This window comes from Fukomys damarensis, unplaced genomic scaffold (genome assembly GCF_012274545.1).
Source record: "Fukomys damarensis isolate Sample0158 unplaced genomic scaffold, DMR_v1.0_HiC HiC_scaffold_38, whole genome shotgun sequence".
In the NCBI taxonomy this organism is placed as follows: Eukaryota; Metazoa; Chordata; class Mammalia; order Rodentia; family Bathyergidae; genus Fukomys; species Fukomys damarensis.
This window is the reverse complement of record NW_022900950.1, coordinates 3,504,269-3,529,404: the sequence shown is the minus strand read 5'-3', so window position 1 is coordinate 3,529,404 and position 25,136 is coordinate 3,504,269. Positions and strand designations below refer to the sequence as shown.

Sequence of the window (25,136 nt, the reverse complement as noted above, 5' to 3'; positions counted from 1 at the left end):
TATAGGTATGGGTAGTGATACATATATTTTTTCTTTTCACTCTCTCAAGTGTCTTTTTTTTTTCAGCTTTAATTGAGTTTATTGGTACATTTTAGGGATACAGTACAGTTACATTCATTGTTGGGATCTTGTACCTCTATACATGACAAGTCTTTATTCTCATTTTTTCCCCTTACCTCTGCCCTCCCTTCACCCCCTCCTCCACTCCCCATCTACAAACACTTTATTTTCCTCTTTTCATTCTCTCACATTTTTTTCTTTTCCCTTTTTACTCTTCCCCTACCCATCCCACCTTCCCTACACCTTTAGCTCCTTTCTTCCCATTTCTAAATGTCAGTAATCTTATTAGAATCTTGTGCATTGTTGCAGATTATTTACACCAGGGAAACTATTTGGTATTTACCCATGTGTGACTTATTTATTTCACTTAGGATCCATTTTCCTATGAATGAATCTATTTTCTCGTTCTTTATGGCTGAGTAATATTCCATTTTATAGAAAAACCGCAACTTCTTTATCCAGTTTCCAATAGATGGGCAAATATAGAGAGCAGTTTTAAATTTTGTTTTTTTATGAGTTGCATTTTTGATGAATATGTGGATTTAGTGTCATATCTAGGAATGATTGCCTAACCCTCAGCCATGAGGTTTTCTTCTGGTTTCTTCTAGAAGTTTTGTTTAGGTTTTACATTTAGATTTACTGTTCATATAGTAAAATTTTGTACAAGGTATGAGGTAAGGGTCTATGCTCAATTTTTGCATATAGATGCCCAATTAAAAGATTATCCTTTCTCAGTTGGATTACTTTTGCATCTTTGCTAAAAATAAGTTGACTATATGTATGTGAACTTCTGTTCTGCTGATCTATTTATATATGTAGGCACCAATACTCTACTGTCTTGTGTATTACAGCTTTATAGGAAACATTAAAGTTAAAGAATAATCTATTAAATTTGTTCTTTTTTTTATTTATTTTTTGGTACCAGGGATTGAACTCGGGTCCTTGCACTTGCAAGGCAGGCCACCGAACTGCTGAGCTAAATCCCCGGCCCCTAAATTTGTTCTTTTTTTTAACATTTGTTCTTTTGTTTGGCTATCCTGAGTACTTTGTGGATCGTTATGAATTTTAGAATCATTTTGTCAGTTTCTAAAAAAAAAACAAAAAAAAAAACAAAAAAGATGCTAGTATTTTGATAGACATGGTATTTAATCAATGAATTAATTTGTGTGGAGTTCATATGTTAGTGAAGTCAACCCTCTAACCGATGAAATGTACATACTTTTCCATTGATATATCTCTTTAATTTCAGCAGCAGCATTTTGTAGTTCTTAGCATATAAGTTTTACACATCTTGTGTCAAATTTATGGATTGAAAATTTTTTTTTAGTATTGGGTATTGAACTTGGGTCCTTGCACTTGGGAGGCAGGTGGCTGCGGCACCATTGAGCTAAATCTCTGGCCCCTAGATTGAAATTTTTGACGCTATTATAAATGGTATAATTCGTTTACTTTTAGTTTCCTGACTTTTCATAGCTAATATATGGAAATACAGCCCTTGCCTATTGTAACCTGCAACTTTGTTAAACTCATTAGTTGCAACAAGTTTTTTGTAGTCTGTAAGGTTTTTTACTTAAATGATCTTTTCATCTGAAAAAAATATACCATTTTAGTTCTTTTTAATTTGGATGCTTTTCATTTCCTCATCTTACTTTAGTGCACTAGCTAGAATTTCCAATACAATGTTGAACAGAGATTATGGGAGGGATAGATGTCCTACCTTATTTCTGTTCTTAGAGGCAAAACATTTGCCTTTGAGAATTAAATGTGATACTAGAATTAAATGTGTAGATATTTTTCATAGATAGTCTTTTCAGGTCAAGGTTGTTCATTTCTGTTCCTAGTTTGCTGAGAGTTTTTATCAGAATGAATGTTGGACTTTTAAATCCAGTGCTTCTCCAGCATCTATTGAAATATCAGATTTTTTTTTTTTTTGTAGGTTGTTCATAGAGTGAATTACATTCATAAATTTTAAAATCTTAATTCCACCTTCTGTTTCTGGGATAAACTCTACTTTGTCATGATACACAATTATTTTCTTATATTTTTGAATTTGGTTTTTTAAATGTTTGCTTAAAGTTGAAATGACTGTTTTTTTTCTAAAGTCTTTGATTTGGTATCAAAACAATGCCAACCTCTTAGAAAACATTTTGTTCTTTTTAATTTTTTGCAATAGTCTGTATAGAGTTGGTATTTATTATTATTATTAATTTTTTTTTGTACCAGGGATCAAGGATCAGGGCCTTGTGCAAGTTGGTATATTTCTTCCTTAAATGTTTGGTAGAATGCAGCAGTGAGTTTTCTGTGTTTAAAGATTGAAAACTAACAATTCAGTTTCTTTAATAGATAAAGAGCCATTCACTACTTTTTAATATACTGGAGGGGTAATATTTGCACACCTCTGTGCAACCTTATCTGTTGAAAATCCCTACTCCAAAAAAAGGTGAAATTCGAAATGTTAGAAATACAAAACTTTTTGAGCACTGACATGGTACTTAAAAAGTTGCGCAGTTTGAAGCATATCCAATGTTCAGATTAGTATGCTTAAAAGTCTATTCCAGTGGGTATTTCAAAATCCAGAAAGCTCTGAAACACTTCTGGTCATGTCCATTTTGGATAAGGAATATTCAACCTGTACTTTGTCCTGCCAATTCTAGTTCATTTGCTCTCCCTAATTTACTTAGACTCCACAACTTTTCAGCTCCATCTCCTTTCTCAAAGAGTCTAATGGTCTCAGCCAGCATTTCCTTTCCCTGTGCCATGGTCTGGAATATCCATCAAATCTTTCAGCTGAGTAACCGTGGAGTTCACATTTCTGATCATCATTATATGATGTCCAACATCAGATGTCATGCAGACTATTCATTCACTTGTTTGTTTTTTGTTGCATCATACAGTAGTCTTTGTTATTTCTTTTTGAACATAAGCACAAGTCATACTCAATATTCCTACTTTTGAAATCTTAAACCTTACTCTAGCTTTACTTATTCTTTGACCTCAGCAAGACTTTTGTTGCCAGGCGTGGTGGTGCACACCTGTAATCCCAGCACTCGGGAGGCTGAGGCAGGAGAATCACTGTGAGTTCAAGACCAGTGAGTTGCAGGTCAGTCTCAACTACATAGTAAGACCCCCACCTCAAAAAAAAAAAAAAAAAAAAAAAAAAAAACTTTTGTTATAGTGTAGATCTAAAATGTCCTCCAGAAGTCTCATGTGTTCAGAGGTGGGGCATTTGAAAGGTGATTGGATTATGGGGGCACTGTACTCATCATTGAATTCGTCACTAGTCCATGGCTGAATGTGTTAAGAGGATGGGGCTGGTTGGAGGAGAATCTCTGGGAGCTTGACCTGGAAGGGTGTTTTCTTTGTCTCCAGCTCTTCCCTTCCCCTGTCTCTTTCGTTCTTTCTGGCTGCTATGAGTTGACCAGCTGTTCTCCACTATGCCCCTCTGCATGCTGTTTCTGCCTTGTAGCCAACCATCCGTGAACTGAATACTCTGAAATGTGAGTCAAAATAAATATTTTCTCCTTTAATTTGTAGGTTTTGGGTGTTTGTCCCTTTGATAGGACATTGACTAATATGACCTTTATTCTTAACTCCTCTGGTTTTGTTTTTACTACTTTTTTTTTTTCACAAACTGTTAACTGTTACCCCTTAGTCCATCAGCTATCTTTTAAATAATCTTAATATTCTTGTACCCTGTTTTCCAAATGTATATGCCCAGTGTTATTTCATTCCAAGATCAATTGGTTCATTTGTTTTTACTGTCATTCTTGTGTACAACTATTCAATAATCTCATCTCACTCCTACCACAAATTCAAGGCTAACTAATAGGGGGCTAAGTTGGAGTTTGAACACCAAGACTAGTTTTGTTATGTGCTTTTTTTTTTTGGTACCGGGGATAAAACTTGGGACCTATGTTTGCAAGGCAGGCGCTGGAACCACTGAGCTAAATCCCCGGCCCGTCATCTTTGTTCTTAACTACTACCAAATAAATATATTTGCAATAAAGAAATATGCGTGCGTGTGTGTGTGTGTGTGTGTGTGTCTTGGCTATTCACTTTGTGTTTCTGTGTTTTAGAATCATCTTTTCAATTTCCACAGTATTGCTTTGGATTACATTAAATCTGTAAATCAATAAGGAAAATTGGATAACCTCATAATACTGGCTTCTCTAAACCATGAATACCTTCTCTCCACTTATTTAATGGTTTAGTTTCTTTCCTGAATGTTTCATGGTTTTCTTTGTAGGACTCTTACACTTGTTTAGTTAGATTTATTCCTAGGCATTGCTATTTTTGATGTCACTGTAAATGATATCATGTTATTTTCTAGCTTTATATAGTCAGTATATAGAAATATAATTAGTTTTTGTACATTGACCTTGTATCTGACAACCTTCCTAAATTTAATTATTGATTTTAAAAATTTATATATTTTTTGATTAACCACACACATACTCATATCTGTGATCAATGTGTTTTTTTCTTTTTTACTTTTACATCTTTCATTTCTTTTACTTATTGTATTATAACTTAGATCTAACTTCCACCTCAACTAGAGTGTTAAATAAATTCATGAGAATTTATCCTTCTCCTGTTCTCAGATTCTAAGGGAATGTTTTCAACATTTTCACACTTAAGTATGATGTTTGTTGTGTATATTTTTTTCTAGACAGCTAATATATCAAGGAAGGTTTCTTCTAGTCCTTTTGCTGACTTTATCATGAATATATGTTGAATTTCATCAAATGGTCTTTGAAAATAATTTTTGAGATTATTACACTTCTGATCCTCTTTTTTGTGGATTTATTTTCCATTTATTTTCTGGGGTTAGCTTTGTTAATTTATTTCATTTCACTTTCTTTGTGTTTAATTTCCTGTGTCTTTTCTAACTTTTTGGAATGGATTTTTAGCTTCAGATGTTTTTTCTAGTACAGGTTGAGCATCCCTAATAAAAAAAATTCAAAATTTAAAGTATCCCACAATACCAAAAAAATTTTTTTGAGGCAGGGTCTCACTTTGTAGTTTAGGCTGGCCATGAACTCATGTAGCCCAGGTTAACCTCAAACTCATGATGATACTCTTGTCTTTGCTTCCTGAGTTCTAGGATTATAGGTATGCACTATCATACCCAGCTCCAAATTCTTTTTGAGTGTTGATATGATAATAGATTTTTGGATTTTCAGACTAGGGATATTCAATAGGTAAATTCTGTACAACATCCTAAAATCTGAAAAACTCCCAAATCCGAAAGACTTCTGGTCCCAAACATTTTTGGATCTCTATATGGAGTTAAAACTAAGTTTCAAGCCAGGGATTTGGCTCAGTGGTTCCGCTGCCTGCCTGGCAAGCGCAAGGGCCAGAGTTTGATCCCAGGTACCAACCCCCCCAAAATATACATATACACTATAGATTTCTCTGTCAACCAGTTTTGACATTTTTGTTATTGTTTAGTTCAAAATACTGCTACATTTATAATTCCTCCTGAGATCCATGGGTTATTTAAAGGTGATTTCTTTAAATTCCATATGCATGGAAAATTTTCCTTTTATTTTGGAGGGCCTTGATTCTAGATTTAATTGTACCGTTGTCAGATAACATGTTCTTTCTATCTTAAGTACTTTGAAAGTTGTTGATATTTGTTCTATTACCAGCAAATAATCCATTTTAAATATTCCATATAATCTTGAAAAGAATATATGCCTATACATTTTTGGGATGCTGTGTCTCATGTATGTTTCTTTTCTTTGATGTGAATAAATATTTTGCCTTATATTTACTGAAAGCTCTTGTTTTTTTTCTAGACCTCCTTCTCCATTGTCCATGCCACCCCTGTTTAATTTAGAGGTTTTGTCTTGCAGTTACTCTTCAATGGGTTGTCCTGGAAGAATTTCAGCTGATTTTAAGAATTCTAAGGAACATGACTGTAGCTTGTCTTCCCAAGTCTTTTCAAATGTAGTGTAGGAATTAGAAAAAAAAATCTGTTTTACGTTTGTTTTTGTTTGTTTAATTTCTGCTAACATGAAGAACAAGGCAGGAGACTGAAAATTCAGATCCATGAATCAGAAAAATTGGTTCTTTGTAACTATTTTTTCCCCATGGGAAATAGTTGACTGAGGTATATGAAAGGGGACTAATTTTAAATTCTAAAATTATGTGTTGAATTGATGATTCATCTCATTTAGAGAAGCAGTAGAGACTAGGCATTTTCATTGGCTGTATCAAATAATTACTACTGTGTTCTAGTTTTTAAAAATTAAGCATTACCTAATGAACTTAAATTGATTTTTTTCCATTGTTTTAGATCAAAGACTAAATGAAGTTCTTAGGAGGAACGAAATGGAAAATTTTTCCAAATATTCATCTATTCAGGTATGTAACTTGATTAAAGTTTAGCAACTACGTTTAGGTTTAAGTACAGTATGTGTACATCATCAGTATGAAATTCTCATGTGCAGCTTCCCATAACACTTTGAAATTTTGCTTACAACATTGATTATTATGAGAAGAAAACTTGTTTTTGCTTAATGTAAATAAATTCTTGGTCTATAGAGACTGCTTTTTTACCCCCAGGGTTGGCACTGATACTATATATGATGTTGAAATGTCTGAATCCTAATATAAGAATGCATTCAAGTTTTGAAAAAATCCTAAAATTGTTTCTCAATGTGTATTTGGTTGCATGCTGTAACTCTCAGTTCTCATAAATTATGACAGAAGCATGAAGTAACTCAAATAGTAAATAATATATGGCATTATTTTAATATTTCCTTCCTTCAGTATCATTTTTTATTTCAATATTGGATTAAAAAAATTTAACCAACAAGATACACTTATTGATGGGCCCTGCATCAAATTTTAAAAGAAAAATAATGGCTCCTAGAATATTAATGACTCTTCTGAAGAAGTAAGGAAACAATTTGCTTTTGCATAATTGAATCATGTAATCAGAAATTCTTATAGTATAAAAATGAAATTGTTTTTGAAGTGCTAAAAAGGAGTAGTTTATTGTTGGCTTGAGTATGCTTGTCATTATAGATTTAATATAACTTTAATATATACTAACATTAGTCTATTGCTTTCTTTTTTGATTTCTAAACATGACTTAGTCCAGAGGGTCTTGTAGCTACCCTGTAATATTCACTGTGTTTACAGTATTATTTTCCTTACATTACTTTTTAATGAATACTTATCTAAAAATTATAATAATAGTTGAACAGCCTCATAAGTTTTGCTAAGTTTGTTATGCTTTTTTCTTCTACTGAGTAAGTCTGAAAGAAAGATTTGAATAAAATACAGATTTTTCCAAAGCCCCAGAATATCTCTGGGGAAGGTATTATAGCATATCTATTGGCAGCTAGGGCTGACTTGATTATGAAAGATGACAGCAATAACTCTAGCTAGCCTTTCAAATGGAATGGATAAATATAAAACCCAATGCCAAAGACATGAGTGGTCCTGGAGAGGAAAGACATTTACTTATTAAAAAAAAAACAAAACACTAATTTGTTCACTTTAATAAATTTTGAATACATGACTGTTAGGTATACTTTGGGGGCAGAGCTATGAAAAGGGTAGACAAAGGAAGAAAATCTGACAAATTAAGTAACTAAAATTACAAAATCCTACAAACAAAAAACCAGTCTTGTGATGTAGTTATTGGTGGTGGTACGATGACAAAGACTTTCAAGCTGTGACAGAAAGTAAAAAGTGAACCAAAGAATGGACCAAGTGCCTTAGGCTGGAAAGAATTTGGCATGTCTTACGAAATGAGTAGGAGTTGGTCCAAACTGTGTACAAATAATTGTTATGTAAAATTGCATTGAAAATTACGATATCTAAGACTCAGTTGATAAGATATAAGAATATACCTGTACTCTTTGAGTTTAATTAGATTGCTAGCTTTCTAGACCATTACTGTCCAGGATGACCTTCTCTAATGATAGCAGTGTATAATTCTGCACTGTCCAGTATGGTAGCCAATAGTCACATGAAGTATTTGAGCATTTCAAATTAGGCTGATACAACTGAGGAAGTGAATTTTTCATTTTCAGTTTTAAAAAATGAAGAGTTAGATTTAAATTGTCATATATGCTTATTGCTTTTGTATTGATTTGTGTAGTTCTAAACCTGAGAAATAATATACATAAAATCTTGAAGAATTGATTTTACATTATCATATGATGTTAGGATATTGATGATTTCACACTTTTTGCACAGTCCACTTGAAAGAAATTTTAGAAATTTGTTGTGCTGTATATTAACTTGTACTGATAAATGATGCAAATCAGTCTCCTCAGGATATGAGAGAAGGTTAAGAGATTTGCTGAAACCTACATGCAAAAACATCTTCACACAATGCTAGTCTATATTTTCTTCCAAAGGATAGAGATGAAAAGATTTACATATTTGATAGGCAATTCCGACTAGAGCAAGAAGCAAAAAATAAAAAAATCACAATTTTAATTAGAATACTTGGTATATTATTTTGTTAGTGGTATGAAGTGTCCAGGGAATTTATTTACTAACTACAACCCATTATTTTGACCTTTGTGTGTGTGTGTGTGTGTGTGTGTGTGTGTGTGTGTGTTACAACAGCATCTCAGGAAATCAACCATCTTAACATAAAAGATAAATAGATATTAATTGTACAAGACCAAGTATTTTTGTGATTTAAGGTATATAAAATTCTATAAATAATTCTTTATATTATTTGTTAATGTTTTGAGAATGTGAAAAGGATATTTATAAATACTTTCATAGTCAATTTCAGTCTCATTCTCCCAACTTGATTTTTTCAACTACATCTTGAGTTATTAAGTAAGGGACTCTTTTTTTTTTTTTCCTAAAAGTTTCACTAGCAGATGGGAAGGCATTACTAAGTCTCCTTTTTATTTTTTCAAAGATTTGGTTATCTGTTGTTTGACTTACTATGTTTATTCTCAGAATCTTAGAAATTTAATGATTACTTTGAATTGTTGAGTTACTCTGTTCTAGATTTGTATTGCTTAGTTTTGAGCATTATTTCTGAGAATTGTTTATTGATATTTGTTGAGCATTACCTTTATGCTAGAAGTATGCCAGCTGATTTAGTGATATGAAGATAATACTATATAATTAGAACTTAAAAACTACTAGAAATATTCAAAACCAAATATGTATATTAAGGGTTGTAAAGAAAAACACTTGGAATAATTAAGAAAAATTTAGCATATTGGATATAGATAAAGATATAGCATACCTCATGAACACTGAACAATGGGTAGGATTTCAAAAGAACTTGATTAGAAGACAAAAAAGAAAGTGGTGGGACACATTTCAAATGCACCAACATAATGAGAATGCAAAGGAGTTAAAAAAAAAAAAGAGAGAGAGAGAGCTCAGGGAGAAAGCATAGATCATCCAGGTAGAAGAAAGTCAACAAGGAACGTTGAACATGAGCTATACTTTAGAGCAAATGGTTTAGCACATAGGCATGTAACATACCAACAGCCACAACACATTCTTCTTAAGCACACTGGAAACAATCTTTAGAATAGATCCCAGCCTATCTCAGGTTCTTCCAAACAATTGAAGAGGATGGAACACTTTCAGTCTACCTTACTTCTCTTCTCCTCTTCCTCCTTCCTCTTCTTCCTTCCTCTTCCTCCTCCTCCTCCTTCCTCCTTCTCCCTCCTTCTCCCTCCTTCCAATCTACCCTCCTTCTTCCTCTTCTTCTTCCTCCTCCTCTTCCCTCTCATCTTTCTTCTTCTTCAATCTACCCTTCCTCTCCCTCTCCTTCTTTCTTCTTTCTTTCTTCTCTCTTCTCTTTGACTAGGGATTGAATCTAGGATCTCACGAAGTTGCCCAGGCTAAGATGCAATTTATGATCCTCCTTCACTACCTTCTCAGAGTGCTGGAATTAATGGCATGTGCCACTACACCTGGCCAAACTAATTTTTGAAAGCCAGTACTACTTTAATGCCAAAAGCCTGTTAAGGATGAGATTTCAGGCCATTTTCTAAGGAGCATAGACAAATATTAATGAAATAAATTTAACAGTACTTTAAGGGTTCAGACACCAACATCATAAAATAGGATTTATCCCTAGAATGAAAGGCTAATTCATTATGTGCAAATTAATAATTGTGATATAGTACATTACAGAATGAAGGATAAAAATCATCATCTTAGCAGATACAAAAAGCATTTGACAAAAGTCAACATTGTTTCATGATAGACTCTCCAAGAAATCAGTTACAGAAAGAACAACATGTCAACATCATAATGGCCATAGATAACAGGCTCTCATCCAGCATCACTCAACAATGGAAACCTGAAACAAAGCAAGATTTCCCACAACTTCTATTAATCATATTACTGCAAGTTCTATTGGGCAAGAAAAAGAAACAAATGACATCCATATTAGAAATGAAGAAATGAAATTATTTGCCATTCCATGATCTTATATATAGAAGTATCTAAATGTTCTGCTCAAAATTATAAGGATGATTCAATAATTCTGATAAAGTTGCAGAATGCTAAATCAGCATTAAATCTGTAGCATTTTTATTTACTAATAATGAACTGTCCAAAAAAAGAAATAAACCAACCTTATTTATAAAAGTATCAAAAAGAATAAAATAGTTTGAGAAAATGTATTGAAGGGAAAATTGTAAGACATTGAAAACTATAAGGCAATATTGAAAGAACTTTATGATACAAATGTTCATGAATTAGAAACTTAATATTGTTAAAATGTCCAAACTACTTAAAGCAATCTACAGTATATGAAAATTCCAATCGCATTTTCATAAATATAGAAAAAATAATCCTAAAAAGATCCTGAATAGCTAGCATAATTTGGAGGAACAGTCGACCTGGAGCCATCACACTTCATAATTTCAAGCATTATTCAAAGCTTTATTAAGCAAGATAGTATAAAAATACACACATCAATCAGTGGAACAAACAGCACAGAAATTAATTCACACGTTTAATGAACTAATTATAACAAAGCTGCCAAGAATATATAATAAGAAAAAGATAATCTTGAATAAATGGTGTTGAGAAATCTCAGAATCCACATGCAGAAGAATGAACATGAAGTCATACCATAAAGAAAAAATAATTCAAAATGAATTAAGTACTTAAATGTCACACATGAAACCATAAAGATTACTGAAAACAGGAAGAAAGCTACCTTCTGGACTTTGGTCTTGGCAAATAGTTTTTGAACATGACACCAAAATCATAGGCAACAAAAGCAATAATAGATTGGATTACAAAAAAGTTTCTACAAAGCAAAAAAAGCAGTAAAATGAACATACAATCTATGGGATGGCAGAACACCATATGAGGTGTGATTGAAAAATGCAATGAATACTTAATTTTTTAAAAAATGTGTTACAGTAAAAGAGAAATTGTCATTGATCACTCTCAAAATGCTGTTCCTCACTTTAAACACACTTATCCCATCAGTCTTACCACTTTCTGAAGCACTTCTGCATGTTCTGTTTTATGAGTGCCTAGTTGTAATGTGTCTCCCTTGATGTCCTGAATTAATTGAAAATGTTTACATGTCGGGGTCATTGTGACTTTGGGGAAAAGCCAGAAATTACATGGTACCAGATCTGGTGATTAGTGGATGAGTACACTGTAATATCATTCATGTGTATGTATGTATGTATGTATGTATGTATGTTTTTTCTTAGTAATCACATGTGATAGTTCAATAACCATTCAATAACATCTCAATTTGAGCCTGTCTCTGTGGCAGAAGGTAGGAAATCCTAGTTGTCAGCCAAAACAAAGATTCTCATCAGTGTTACTTAACTGGAACTGGAATTTAGAGAACATAAAAATATGTACACAGACACACACACACACACACACACACACACACACACACACACACAGAGCTATACCAGCAGAGCTGTGTAACAGAGCATTGTCATTATGGAGGATGAAATCATTTCCCCATTTCTCAGGCCATTTTTGTAAGCATTGTTTCTTAAATAATATACATTTGTAATATTCAGAGTTCACCATGGTATTTCTGGGCACAAACTTGTTTGCACAGTTTCATCAAAGACAAAAAACAAAATTAGCATCACATTGATGTTGGATCTTGATTGACATTCTTTTTTCATAAGAACTTGGTGATTTCCATTGAGAGATCTGAACCTTGGTCTCTGGATCATAACCATAGACCCAAGTTTCAGCTCTTAATTTCTTAAAAAGTTGAAACCTGAAGCCGCATATCATGCAACTCCAACGAAATGTGTTGTTTGTGATTTATGATTTATGGTACACTTTAAAACACACCTTCCCTCAAGCATTGCTCACAACTGACTGTACTGAACAAGTTGAAACTTCGCACACTGTTACTGAGGTTTGATGCACTGCTTCTCATATTGAAGATCCCTGCCTTTTGTGGATGTCATGTGGCAACAGCATTCACTTCAGTTTTTATCATACCTCATATATATTGAGTTAATGTAAATAACATATTCCTATATTTGCATTGTAAAATTGCAACTATATGTCTATGACAAGTTAATATCCAAAATATATAAGTAGCTCATACCACTAAGTAATAACTCAATTAAAAGTGGATAAAGAATCTTAATAGACATTTTTCCAAAGAAGATATACCTATGATCAACAGATATATAAAAATCACTAGTCATAGGGGAAATGTAAATCAAAACCTCAGTGAGATATGATATCATGAGATATCGTGTCCTGTTACCAAAACAGTGCATGGTGGGCTTTGAGAAAGACATGGAGAAAATAGAGCTGTTGTACATTGTTGGTGGGAATGTAAATTGGTATAACCATTATGGAAAGAGTAGGGGTTTCTAAAAAAACTTTAAAATAGCCCTGTTCTGTGATCAGAAATCCCACTTCTAGCTAAATCCAAATGAAATCCATGCCTGTGTTCATTGCACCATTATTCATAAGGATCAAAATACAGAAATACCGTAAGTTAAGGGTGGCGAAACTTTTGGAGATCACGTGCCAAACTGCAGTCCAAAACTCACTTATCACAGTGTAACAACACTGCAATTAAACCTGAATACCAAAGTTTTAGTTTAGTAAAAACAACTCTACATTAACATTTTTTGTCTTAAAAGAAAAACACAGTAACACATGTGCCATAGGATTGCCACCACTGCCCTAAGTATTCATTGATAAATGAACAAGTAAGGAAAATATGCACCTGTTTTCTCTTTCAAAATAGATCACAGAAAAAAAGAATGCTGGTGTTTGAAGAAACTACTGAATTTTCTTTTTTAAATGTTAATATTCTGATAACTTAGCATATTCTCTTACCAGTCCTAGGAATTGGTAGATCATATGACTTTTTCTAGATAAATGGTCAATATGTCTGTGAATGATAATATTGTATCTTGCTTTTTAATTGCTAAATCTCCCCACATTGTATTCATATTGGCTGAACTTTTACTATGATGTTGAATTTTTATAGTGTTTGTGAGCGCCCTTGTATTATTACTGAATTTATTGCAGTGCTTCTGGTTTTTGCAGTGGAGAATGGTAATTAAAGTAGATTTCTTTCTGGTAGATGTTCTTATCATTTCAAGAAAAATTCATCATATTTCTAATTTTCCAAGAAGTTTTACCATGTATGTGTGTCAAGCATACTAAATGCAGTTCTGCATCAATGAGCTGATTTTTAAATTTCTCTCTTTTGAAATTACATCAATGGATTTTATAGTTGTAAAAATTTTAATTGTATTTAATGTTAAACCACTGTCATTTTTGCCTAGAATGATTTGAGAAAGCATTTTAAGAATTATATTTTCTGTTATAGAAAATTATCTTCAAAGGAGATGGAGATGATACATTAGTAAACTCAGAAGTTGATCAAAGGTAAAGTATTACCAGAGAAATATTATTTTCTTAACAATATTCATTGTCACTAAAAAAATTATTTTAGTGTTAGGAATATTTATTTTGGGCTGGCTAAAGTTAGATTGAACTAACTTATTGAGTCAGTAAGAAAAAGCAGGTATCATAGAGTATGTTAGAGTGGCTCAGGAAGGGGGATGATTTTGTGCTTGTACCAAAAGGAGATAATTTAGCAATGTCTGCAAACATTTGTATTTGTTACAAGCAAAGCCCATCGAGGGTAAGGCTCTACTGAGATCTAATATGTAGAGACCAGAAATGCTCAGACCAGACTACCCACCCTACCGCCCACATAACACAAGCAATTCTTTAAACAAAGATTTTAATTTTAAGGTAATATAAATAGGTATTAATAAAGAAAATATAAAAGAAATTCTATGAAAGAACACATTGTTTATAACAAAAATTATTAGAGAATAACAGTGGTAAATACACTGTGAATCATGATCTTAAAAGAATATATTTTCATTTGCTAATTTATCTCTCATCTTATTTCCTAATAATACTATACTTTATTTTTTGCATAAAACATTTTAAGTATTAACAAAGTATCTCACACTCAGTATAATTTTCAACATGTCTTCCTATTTCACGATATCTCTCATTCTTTTTGGTCCTTATTTATACTTTCAGTTTCTCACACCAGAGAAACAATGAAATATTTACACATATGTGTTTGATTTGTTTCACTTCAGTATTTTCTCAAGGTGTATCCATTTACCTAGAAATGTCTTGAGTTTATTCTTCTTTATTACTGAATAGTACTCCATTATTTAAAAAACCCACATCTTTTTTATCCAGTCTCCAGTTGATGGGCATTTGGGTTGTTTCCAAGATTAAGCTATTATAAACTGTACCACCATAAACATGGGCAAGCATATATCACTGTGGTATGATTCTTTTGAGAAGATCCCCAGAAGGAGAATAGCTGAGTCAAATGGGACCTCTAATCCTAGTTTTTCGAGGAATCTCTACACTGATTTCCATAGCACCATCAGAAAGAAAAGACAACCCACAGAGTGGGAAAATAATTTAGCCAGCAGTTCCTCAGACAGAGGACAAATATCTAGAACATATAAAGGATTGAAAAAAATCAGCCGACCCAAATTTAAAGACCCCATCCAAAAATGGGTATTTGAGATGAGTACACACTTCTCAGATGAAATAGAAACAGCAAATAAATGCATAAAAAATGTTCAGTATCACTGGTCACTTGAGAGATACAATTAAAACAACACTCAGATTCCACCTCACCCCAGAAAGAAGGGCTATAAATCAACCAACAACAAATGCTGGCAGGGCTGTTGGGAAAAGGGAAGTCTGCTCCCCTGCTGGTGAGTGTATACTGGTGCACACAGTTCTTTAATCAAGAGTAGGAGTGATACTAAGACTTAAAAAACCTTTAGGGAAAAGCCAAAGTACTTATTCTCATGGATAAATAAAACAAAAAATTTGATACATAATTTATTTGTTACTTATTAAACTAGATAGGACCAAATATGTATTAGTTTCAACTCTTTGCTTTTTCTTTAGCTTTTTAGCACATCTCATCACTGAGTATGATAAGCATACGGCAGAGCTAGGTGATCAGCTGAAGTATTATCAGGTATGAAATTATAACTATGAAATGGTTTGCAGTATTGTTCAGAAAGAAAAAGTAAGACAGACTCATTCTTTTTCAAAGCATTGATGAGGAAGAAAATATTTTACTGTAATTGATTCTTGATTCTGTTTAGTCTATGCCAGTGTGTATGCATTTAAATACATATGTATGTATTTAAAGATTATCTTTAGTTTTGTTTTTTTAATTCAGTATTTCTTTGCTATTGCTGTTTGGCAGAAGTATCTCTTAGATGCTTAGGAAAATTTCATCACATTATTACTTGATTATATATTTTTTCTCTCAAACACTATCTTACATTCTTTCAGACCTTTTTCCTTACTTTCATTCTACCTGCAATTTTTCTTATTTACAAAATGGATTTTGTTTCTCAACTTCAAATACTGTGTCTGTCAAATGTTTTTTGTTTATGTCCTTTAGATACTTCTAATGCTAGCTTAAAATGTAGCAGCTTTTTTTTTTTTTGCAGAAATCCTTAGTAGTATTTTAATAATGAAGGGAATAAAGAAACTGAGGAAGTTGTCTATACAGAAAAGTACTCTGGCTTCCATGACTTCTCAGACTAAGCTGATAGAAAATTAGAATACTGGCACAGAATTGCCCAGGACACAATCTAAGTTTCAATGAACTATATTTTTAGTGTATAACTAATATTAATGATGTGTTTCTTTGAACTGAAATTTTACATTTTCTCCTCAATTTTCTGATACTAGAATAACATTACAATGGAAGCAAATAATTTAGGTCTCTTGCTAATCTTGCAGTTATGTCTCTTTCTCATGATCGTATTTGGCTGAAATACTAATCTCTATCAATTCTGTTGTGATAAGGATAGCAGGGTTGACATAATTAAATAAAAATAGAAGAAAATATAATAACTTGAAGCCATACTCGTAAGTGAAATAAATAAGACAAACATGTAAATACCAAATAGTTTCTCTGGTGTGAGAAACTAAAAGTGTACATAACAATCAAAATGTATAATAGGTAATGTGAAATAGGAAGAAAGGGTATAAAGGGGAAGTGGGAAGGGTAGGGGAAAGGAAAGAAGGGAAAGGAAAAATATGAGAAAAGGAAAAAATGGAAACAAAGTCTTTGTAAAAAGGGAGGGATTGAAGTGAGGGCAGGGAATGGGGGAAAAAAAAACAAGAACCAAGATATATTATGTAAAGGTATAAATTCCCAATAATGAATGTCAGCATGTTGCATACCTAAAATGTACCAATAAAATTAATGAAAAGGTGTAGGGGAAATGGGAAGGGTAGGGGAAAGGTAATAAGGGAAAGGAAAAAAATAAGAAAATGAAAAATGGAAATAAAGTGTTTGTAAATAGGGAAGGGAGGAAGGGGTGAAGGGAGGGAGGGTATGGTTATGGGGAAAAAATGAGAACCAAGACGTGTCATGTAAAGGTACAAGATCCCAGTAATGAATGTAACTAACTGTACTGTAGACCTAAAATGTACCAATAAACTCAATGAGGAAAAAAATGTAAAAAACATTAATGAATGAAAAATAAACAGTAATTACAGAGAAAGGATAATGGAAGTTGCCAGAGACCCCTGCAGTGGTTTTGGCCTCCTGCAAGCCAGTACACATCCACACAATAAGAAAGTTGGAATTAAACACAGAGACAGAGACTTGAGAGAAACTGAGTGTGCTGATCTAAGCTGCTCTGGGCAGCAAAGACAAAGGACCCAGGACATCCAGCATTTATTCTTCACAAGTGTGGGAAGGGGGAAGCTGGGCAGGCCTTGGGACACCTGTTGATAAGAAGCCTCAAGCAGGCAGGACTGTAGAAGGAGGGCACAAGCATATCTTTGCTGAAGAGAACAAACAGTTAATTCAGAGGGGAAGAATTTAGCTGGAGTCAGTTGACCTTGACTGGGAGTGAACTCAGCCAAACTCCGCTACTTCCAGTGTTACACAGCCAATTATGGAGGGACGAGAAGCTTGTGCCACTATAGCCTGCTAATTCTGGGCAGAGGTGTCTGGTACAAATAATCACTCCAGTATCTGCCTCTCTGCACTAGAGTTGTACAGTAATCTGTATGAGGCTTCTATTGTGAATGGCAATTTGGCCTAGAAAATGCCATAACCCCCCCAAAAAAACCCAATAACTCTCACTGAGATTCATTTTCTGATAACACAGTGGGTGTAAGAGACACTAAGCACGTTCCATGTCACTTTCTCCTCTCTTCATAGATGGATGGGAAGAAATCTTATGGTATACTTCTAAGTATAGTCCATAGTAGGTCTTTAACTATCTGATGAAAAAATGTAAGACCTAAAGTCTCACTTCCACTCCGAGGAGCATGAACAGCCGAAAGGCCTCCACGATGCTGAGTCCTATAGCCCAACGAGGGCTGCAGATGCAAGACTCAGGGCCTTACTTCCGGGAGCTGTGAACAGCCAAAAGGGCCACCGCGATGCTGGGACCTATAGCTCAGTGATTGCTCCAGGAGCTTGACAAGAGCAAGAATCACCCAGGAAGGAGCACATCAGACTAGTTGGAAAACAGACCTGTATTAGTCTGGCCAGACCGCACTCCTGGAGCCAAGTAGCTCCTCGAGGTCCCAGCTCAGGGGCTGAGGTCCTTTTTATAAGGGGGTAGGCAGGGTGGGTGTCTATACTCAAGATGCTTACAGAATGTCCCAAGGTTTTCAAAACATTCCTTCCAGGCAGACAAGCAGTGAAACAGTCTTTATCTATTTACCCAGAACTACTAAATGTTCACCTGTTAATTTACATTAATCACAATTGAGACTAGGAACTTACTTAAGATTACAAAGTTATGCAGTCCCACATAATTAAATGCTGAGGTTTATGGGAATGAGATGGTTAGAGAAAGCTTAACAATGTATTCTTCAGTTTATGGGTTAATACATATGCCGCTTTATTAAGAGAACCTGTGGTGCTTATATCTCCTAGAATAATGTAGCTTATTCTGTTGCATTTGGAGTAATATGGACTTTCATTTCCAAGGTTATTCCTCTACTATACAAATTTATAAAATGAACTTATAAACTCAAATTTCAGAAACAGGCAGTTGTAAAAATTGTAGTCCATTTTATCATAAGTAGTTCTTAAGTAAGTTCATTTTCTAGTCATTTCCTACTCTTTACTTTTTAGCCTGTGGTCATTTAAAGTTAATCTAACCGCAGCGATGTCTTTTCATCTTTTTAATTGACAAAGAATAATAAATATCTTTTGAACAAATTGTATTTTACTTTTATTTATGGAACTAGTGAGTTTAAAGTGTTCACTGAATTCACTCTCTCTGAATTGCTATAATGACATTATGTACTTTGTTATAGAATAGCTAGTTATCTTGAAATTAAACTTTTTATAATCTATCTGATTTACCTATTTAATCAGCTATTTTACTAAAATGTTTAACTTCATTTCGCCATTTAGCATTCTTACCCACTGAAGAGAAATTACTAAATTAATTATAAGAGAAAGCTACAGTTTAAAAAGCCCAAAGCAGTCTATGATGATAAGAATAGTTGTTACTGGCGTGGTGGCGCACACCTATAATCCCAGCACTGGGGAGGCTGAGGCAGGAGGATCACTGTGAGTTACAGACCAACCTGGACTATATAGTGAGTTCCAGGTCAGTCTCAACTACATAGTGAGACCCTGTCTCAAGAAAACCAAAACAAACAAACAATAGTTGTTACCGCTTTCAGTGAGAAAAACAGATGTTGGCACTTCTTCTAAGAATAGTTGTTCACATAGGTATTATGTAGAATTAATTCTTAAGAGTTAATGATTTTATTAAAAAATAGAGTATCTTTAAAGCACAAAAACTCCTGCTTCAGTTCTCTATGTGAATGATTTTTTGCCAGAAAAAAACATGGTTTCTTTTATATGAGAAAAAAATATTTTATATGTAACATATATGTTTCACTGATACCATGTAAATTGTGTGTGCACATACAGAGAGCCGAATAGAAGAGAGATAAATAGGAAGTAGATAGAAGTTTTAAATACTTCTGCAAATTATATATTCCATTGTTTAAAACTACTTCAATATATATGCTAATTTATTTCTGTTATATTGTTTTTTATCTCAGTTTGTTGAAAAAAGTTTGTGTTATTATTGGTTTGCTTCTTTTTATGTAAGAATTTTTTTGGTTTATGTCTTGTACTGAATAACTACTTTGAAAATAATACGTAGTATAGTAACTATCATTGTTCTCATTATTTGGTTATGAAAATGTTTTTTTTTTCAAAAACTAAAGGAACATTCAAAAAGTTTAAAAAAGTAAAAAAGAATTTTAATGTGAATTTTATGATCCATCTTTAATTTTAGCTAATGCATGTACAGCCTATAATTTTAGAGTAATATATATTTAATATAATTTTTAAAGATCAGCTTTTTAAAAAATTATAAAATAGGGATAATTTCTACAATAAATTCTAAATATCTTAGTGTAGAATTTAAGATGCTGCACATGACTTTTCAATTTTATTTTTTTACTGCATTAGTAGATGTATGGTGAGTGCTCACTTCTCTGGTAGTAAATGAATTTATTTTGGTTTAATTATGATTTAGGTATAGCAACTGGGAAAAGCTCACCTTTCAAGCCAACTATTACTTAGAATTGGCTCTTACTGATTTCTAAACCAAGCTGCTTCTCTTCTTGAAAGGGAGAGAGAAGGACTTGGAGAATTGCCTATTCTGAACGTCCCTTACCAAAGTTCCCTTTAGGCGTGGCTTCTTTCTTTGAGGGTGCACAATCAAGACTAGTGAATATATCACTAGTTCATTGCATTTTTGTTTTAAGTGTGATTTCACATGACCTCCTCCATTCTCACATTTACTTTTGTTGAAGGCTGGTTACATATTTTTTGTCTTTTTGCTTTTATTCGTATTTCTGCCTACTTGAAATGTGCTTCCTTTCCTTTTGAAATCCTAGTGATACTTTTATTCAGAGAAAATTAAACTTTCATCCTACTTTTACAGTATGCATTTTATTCTTTAATGTATTTTAACTAATAGGTTTAAAACAAAAATCATCTTTCCTCCTAAATGTGTCAGTGACCGTGTCTGTTGACTGTAGTAGCCTTGATAGTTTAGAGTTTAAATAGTTAATAAGGCTAGTGAATCAGAGACTGAAAGAATGACTACTAAACAAGACCTCTATTTTCTTTTTCCCTATTACTATTTCCTATAGAGAAATATACACACTTACATGGCTAGCATCTCAGCTGAGGTAAATTAACTAAGATGTACAGTCAAGATGCAGGATTCATCTGGTATTTGTTACAGTATATACTGAAGAATGTCTTACATTTGTTTTAATAGCTATTAATCACAGGAATTATATTAAATACCTGTCAATGTATTAAAATATTTTATAGTCTATTCAGAATGCCCTATGTATTAAACTATGCATATTAATATTGCTTATTGAGAGTAAGGTGTAATGTAAATCTTTCTTACCTGTAGGCTAATGGCACATACTTTGAATGCTTGCATATGAATGGACTACTTAATTGATATCTAATTATGTGGAAAATTAATTCTATATCATACTTTATTCTTTCAGAAACAGATGGGTGAGATGAAACTACAACTTGAAAATGTCATCAAAGAAAATGAAAGGTAGATCAAATAGTTATTGGTTCCTTCATTTATTTTTGTAAATAATATTTGTTTTTGTTATTTAATATATATAATACACTGGTAATCTAGGGTCTGATTTTCCATTTTTTTCCTGGCTTATGACTGTAGACACACATTTCTTTCTGCTTTAGTTTTTTAGCCATAAATTGGAGATTACAGAATCTTTTTCATAGTGCTGACTATAAAGGGTAAAGTGAGGGTTTGGAATACTGAACATAATAAGCACTTTAGAAACAGCAATCAGTAGTGTAGTGTATATGATATAAATGTGTTAGGAAACATTCTGATAAAATGAAAATTTGTCAGCCTGCCATTCAGCATAACAGATAATGTTATTGATATTGGCGCATCTATCCATGTTTCTTTTCCAATTCCCAATTTCATTCTTCCTTCTGCCAAAAGTAAACACTACCTTGAATTTTGAGTTTATCATTGCCTTGCTTTTAAATTTTTTATAGATAATTTTATCTCTAATCAATATATGTTTGCATTGTAAAAACTATAAAATTGTATCATCTAGTATTAATGTTTTCAATGATATCATGTACAAATACAAGAGCTTCAAGGGATGAAATTGTTAGATCACACATTATGTGAGTGTTAGGTTTTGTAATAAATGTCAACTTAATTTCCAAAGAGGCTGTACCTGTTTACATTCTGTCTGTTTCAGAGGCACCTCTGTCTTTTTACCCCTGGCTGTGGTAATTTTCCAAGCTGAGCTGTGATCCTTGCCCATACCAGTAGATAGGGAAGGCAGTCAGAACACAGATTTGTGCTGGATAGAGGCAGCAGGGCAAGGATTTCAGCAGCTTGCTGTATTTAATGCCAGCACTTTCAGATGTGACTGTTTCTGAGTGCACCACAAACAGGCCTGGCTGTTTATAGGCATAAAATATTCATTCAGAAATATTTAATGAGTGTCTTCTAAGTGTCAGACATTAATCAAGAATCTAGGATACATCAGCAATTAAAACAGACAAAAAAATTACTATCCTTTTTTTTAATTGGGCATTTTGTTACTTGTAGCCAAAGTGTACTGACTGATAGAGAGATTTAAGGGCAGCTTTCAGGGGTTCCCAGACTATTGACTGCCACTTTTTGTTTGTTTGTTTGTTTGTTAGTAAGTTTTTTGGATACAGCTAGGCCCCTTCATTTGTATATTGCTCATATTGTTGATGGCTGCCTTGTTCCATGATGATACAGTTGAATACTTGTGACAGAAACTGAACAATCTATAAAGACCTGCATATTTATTCCATAGATCCTCACCGAAAGATTACTAACATATTTTGCAATAAAAATGATCACTGTATGTAAAGATGTATGTAAAATCTGTTAACAGCCTTTGACAATAACCAAAAGCCTTTTTTAAAATAAAAAACTATCTTAAGGCTTTTATTTACACTTATGTAGAGCTTTAGAGAAGCCAAAGATATCACTAAGAACATAAAGCTAGTGCTTAGTAAATTAAGTCCAGTGGCCCTTGGTATACTATTTGTTTTACTAACTTTGTTAGTTTTTTTCTTTTCTGATAAATGGAAGATATGATTTTAAATTTTAGTTCACCTTTTTAAATTATTACTAGTTTGTTTCAATATTAATCTACAAGTGATCTAATGTTAATATGTTATCACATTTGTTAATATGATAGCAGAACATGAATTTTTTATATTCTTGAATAAGAGGCAAAAAAGAAGTTAGAATTCCATAATACACTCCCTGCTATTCTGATGTTGAGGTATTTATACTGAGGAAGGTCATACCTCAAGGTCCACCAAAATCATATCTGTTAACCTGTAATTATGAGTTTTAAATTTCTACTAATAATCTCAGATAAAGTCAGAACTGAGCTAATTTCTCTATCTCTGTTCATAATTGAATTTTATATGTGTAGATCTCTTATCACACTACCCTTTTGTTGGTAGTCTCCACTCACAGTGGCCTAAGTTAAGTTTTTAATTTGATTTTCATCAACACAGCAAACCAGTTACCATCTCAGGACCTTTTTACTTGTTACTTGCCTAGAATTTTCTTCTCCATACTTGCACAGCACTGGCCACTTCTCTTCCTCCAAGCTCTCATTGGAAAGCATTCCCTGACGACATTATCTAGCTCTGCTTTTCCCAACCTCTTTGCACTTGGTTTTTTATGCGATCCAATTTTACTTTATTTTACAGTTTAAATGAGTGGGTGAAATCTGAGCTCTTTTAGAATGAGTCAGAATTCACAGATTGAAAACAAACTATATGTTTAATAAAATATAGGTAATTTAATATGGCTGAATCTCAGCGTATGTAGGGAAATTACATACAGTTATTGTATACTTTAAATTTTTGCTCAGATAACATAAGGAGCTCTTCAAGGTTTTAAGCAGAGGAGAGGCTATATTCTAGAAAGATTGTTTCCAGTTGTACTTCAGAGCTGCACAATGTCAGAAAGTTCTGGAAAAATGTGTAGGATTCATTGCACAAACATGAGAAAGGAAACAACAGTTCTACTTATTAAGAAATTCTGTATTAACCCCCCCCCCCAAATTCTACACTCTGGCAGTAGTGTAAAAATCTTTATCAGGGAGGCTTGGATTTAGAAAATGAGTGAATCTCATTCATGTGGAAGCATGTGGAAAGGTCATACCAGCGAGTGGTCCCAGAGTATTATGTAGTTGTGTTTATTTTTCTCTCTTTTGCCTTACTAATTCTAAGATTGACTATCTACTCCCCTCATCCCAATTTTAACACCTCTAAATTGAGATGTTAATAAGCAGCAGTTTTTAAAATGTCATATGAAAGAATAATATATCTTACTCTCAAAGACAAATTTAATTCAAAGAAATAAAGGTTAGAATTGTTTTATCTTTGTCATATAAAAAATCAAAACTTTTAGAAAGATCTTTGTCAACTTTCTATTGTCTATTATTTGTGATAATTAGTTATAATTTCATTACTGCAGTAACTTGATATTTTCATTGTATTAGTACTTTAATCTCTCTGCAACTCAGTTTCTTAATCTATAAAATGAGTGAGTTCAGTGTGGGACACTATATCTAAAAGCATACCTTGACTTAGTATGACCTGTTTTATATATGCTTTATATGTTCTTTGGCTTATTAGTCTGTTTTTCTACCTGTTTATATGTGATAATTACCTTTATAAGGTCTTATAAATAAATGAATCTGATCCTGGAGAAATAAAAGGGGCTGATAAAATTATCATTGGAAAAATTAATATAAAAATTCTAAAAAAGTCTTCCTCCAAAAGTAGAGAAAATAATCCATAGCTAAAGCTTAAGAAGGATAAACATGGGAGAAAGCTTAATGAACACCAAGTGTTGTAAAATAATAGCATTGTCTTTAAAATATCTACTCAAAATTAAAGGTCAGCAATATCATGAATTTAGGGGGAAAAAGGTAAGTGGGGTTTAAATAGTCTCAGCTTCTATCATTGCCCCAAGGAAATAGAATGTTAATTTATATTATAGTTTGATAATTCAAAGATCCATTTTATAATTACTTGGATAGACAATAATTGTAAAGTAAAAGATCTTATCACTGCTCAGCTAATGCGGTGGAAAACTAGAATAGTGAAAAGTAATCCAAGAAAGGATAGAAAAAAATTTTTAAAGCCAGGGAAAATATTAAGATGGTAGATAAACCCAAATACATTACTTTATATTTTAATGTACTACATGCTATAATTATGAAGTGTAATTTATCAGAGTAAATAAAATTTTAAAGAGCCGATTCCATATTTTGTTTTGTTTTGTTTTGTTTTGAAACAGGGTCTCACTATGTAGTTGAGACTGACCTGCAACTCACTTTGTAGGCCAGGCTGGTCTCAAACTCACAGCAATCCTCCTGCCTCAGCCTCCCAAGTGCTAGGATTACAGGCATGCACCACCATGCCCGGCTCGGTT

General features: G+C 33.0%; 1 protein-coding gene across 4 annotated transcripts in view; it reads left to right on the top strand.

The window, feature by feature from the left end:
- The window catches only part of Sclt1 (sodium channel and clathrin linker 1), a 168,371-nt gene that overhangs the window by 2,765 nt on the left and 140,470 nt on the right, over positions 1 to 25,136 (top strand). For all 4 annotated transcript variants that reach the window (XM_010618878.3, XM_010618874.3, XM_010618875.2 and 1 more), the window contains 4 exons: positions 6,362 to 6,429; positions 13,874 to 13,932; positions 15,505 to 15,577; positions 21,148 to 21,203. In XM_010618878.3, the coding sequence (XP_010617180.1) occupies positions 6,397 to 6,429; positions 13,874 to 13,932; positions 15,505 to 15,577; positions 21,148 to 21,203 (221 nt within the window). In that variant the 5' untranslated portion in view covers positions 6,362 to 6,396. The remainder of the gene's footprint in view (positions 1 to 6,361; positions 6,430 to 13,873; positions 13,933 to 15,504; positions 15,578 to 21,147; positions 21,204 to 25,136) is intronic.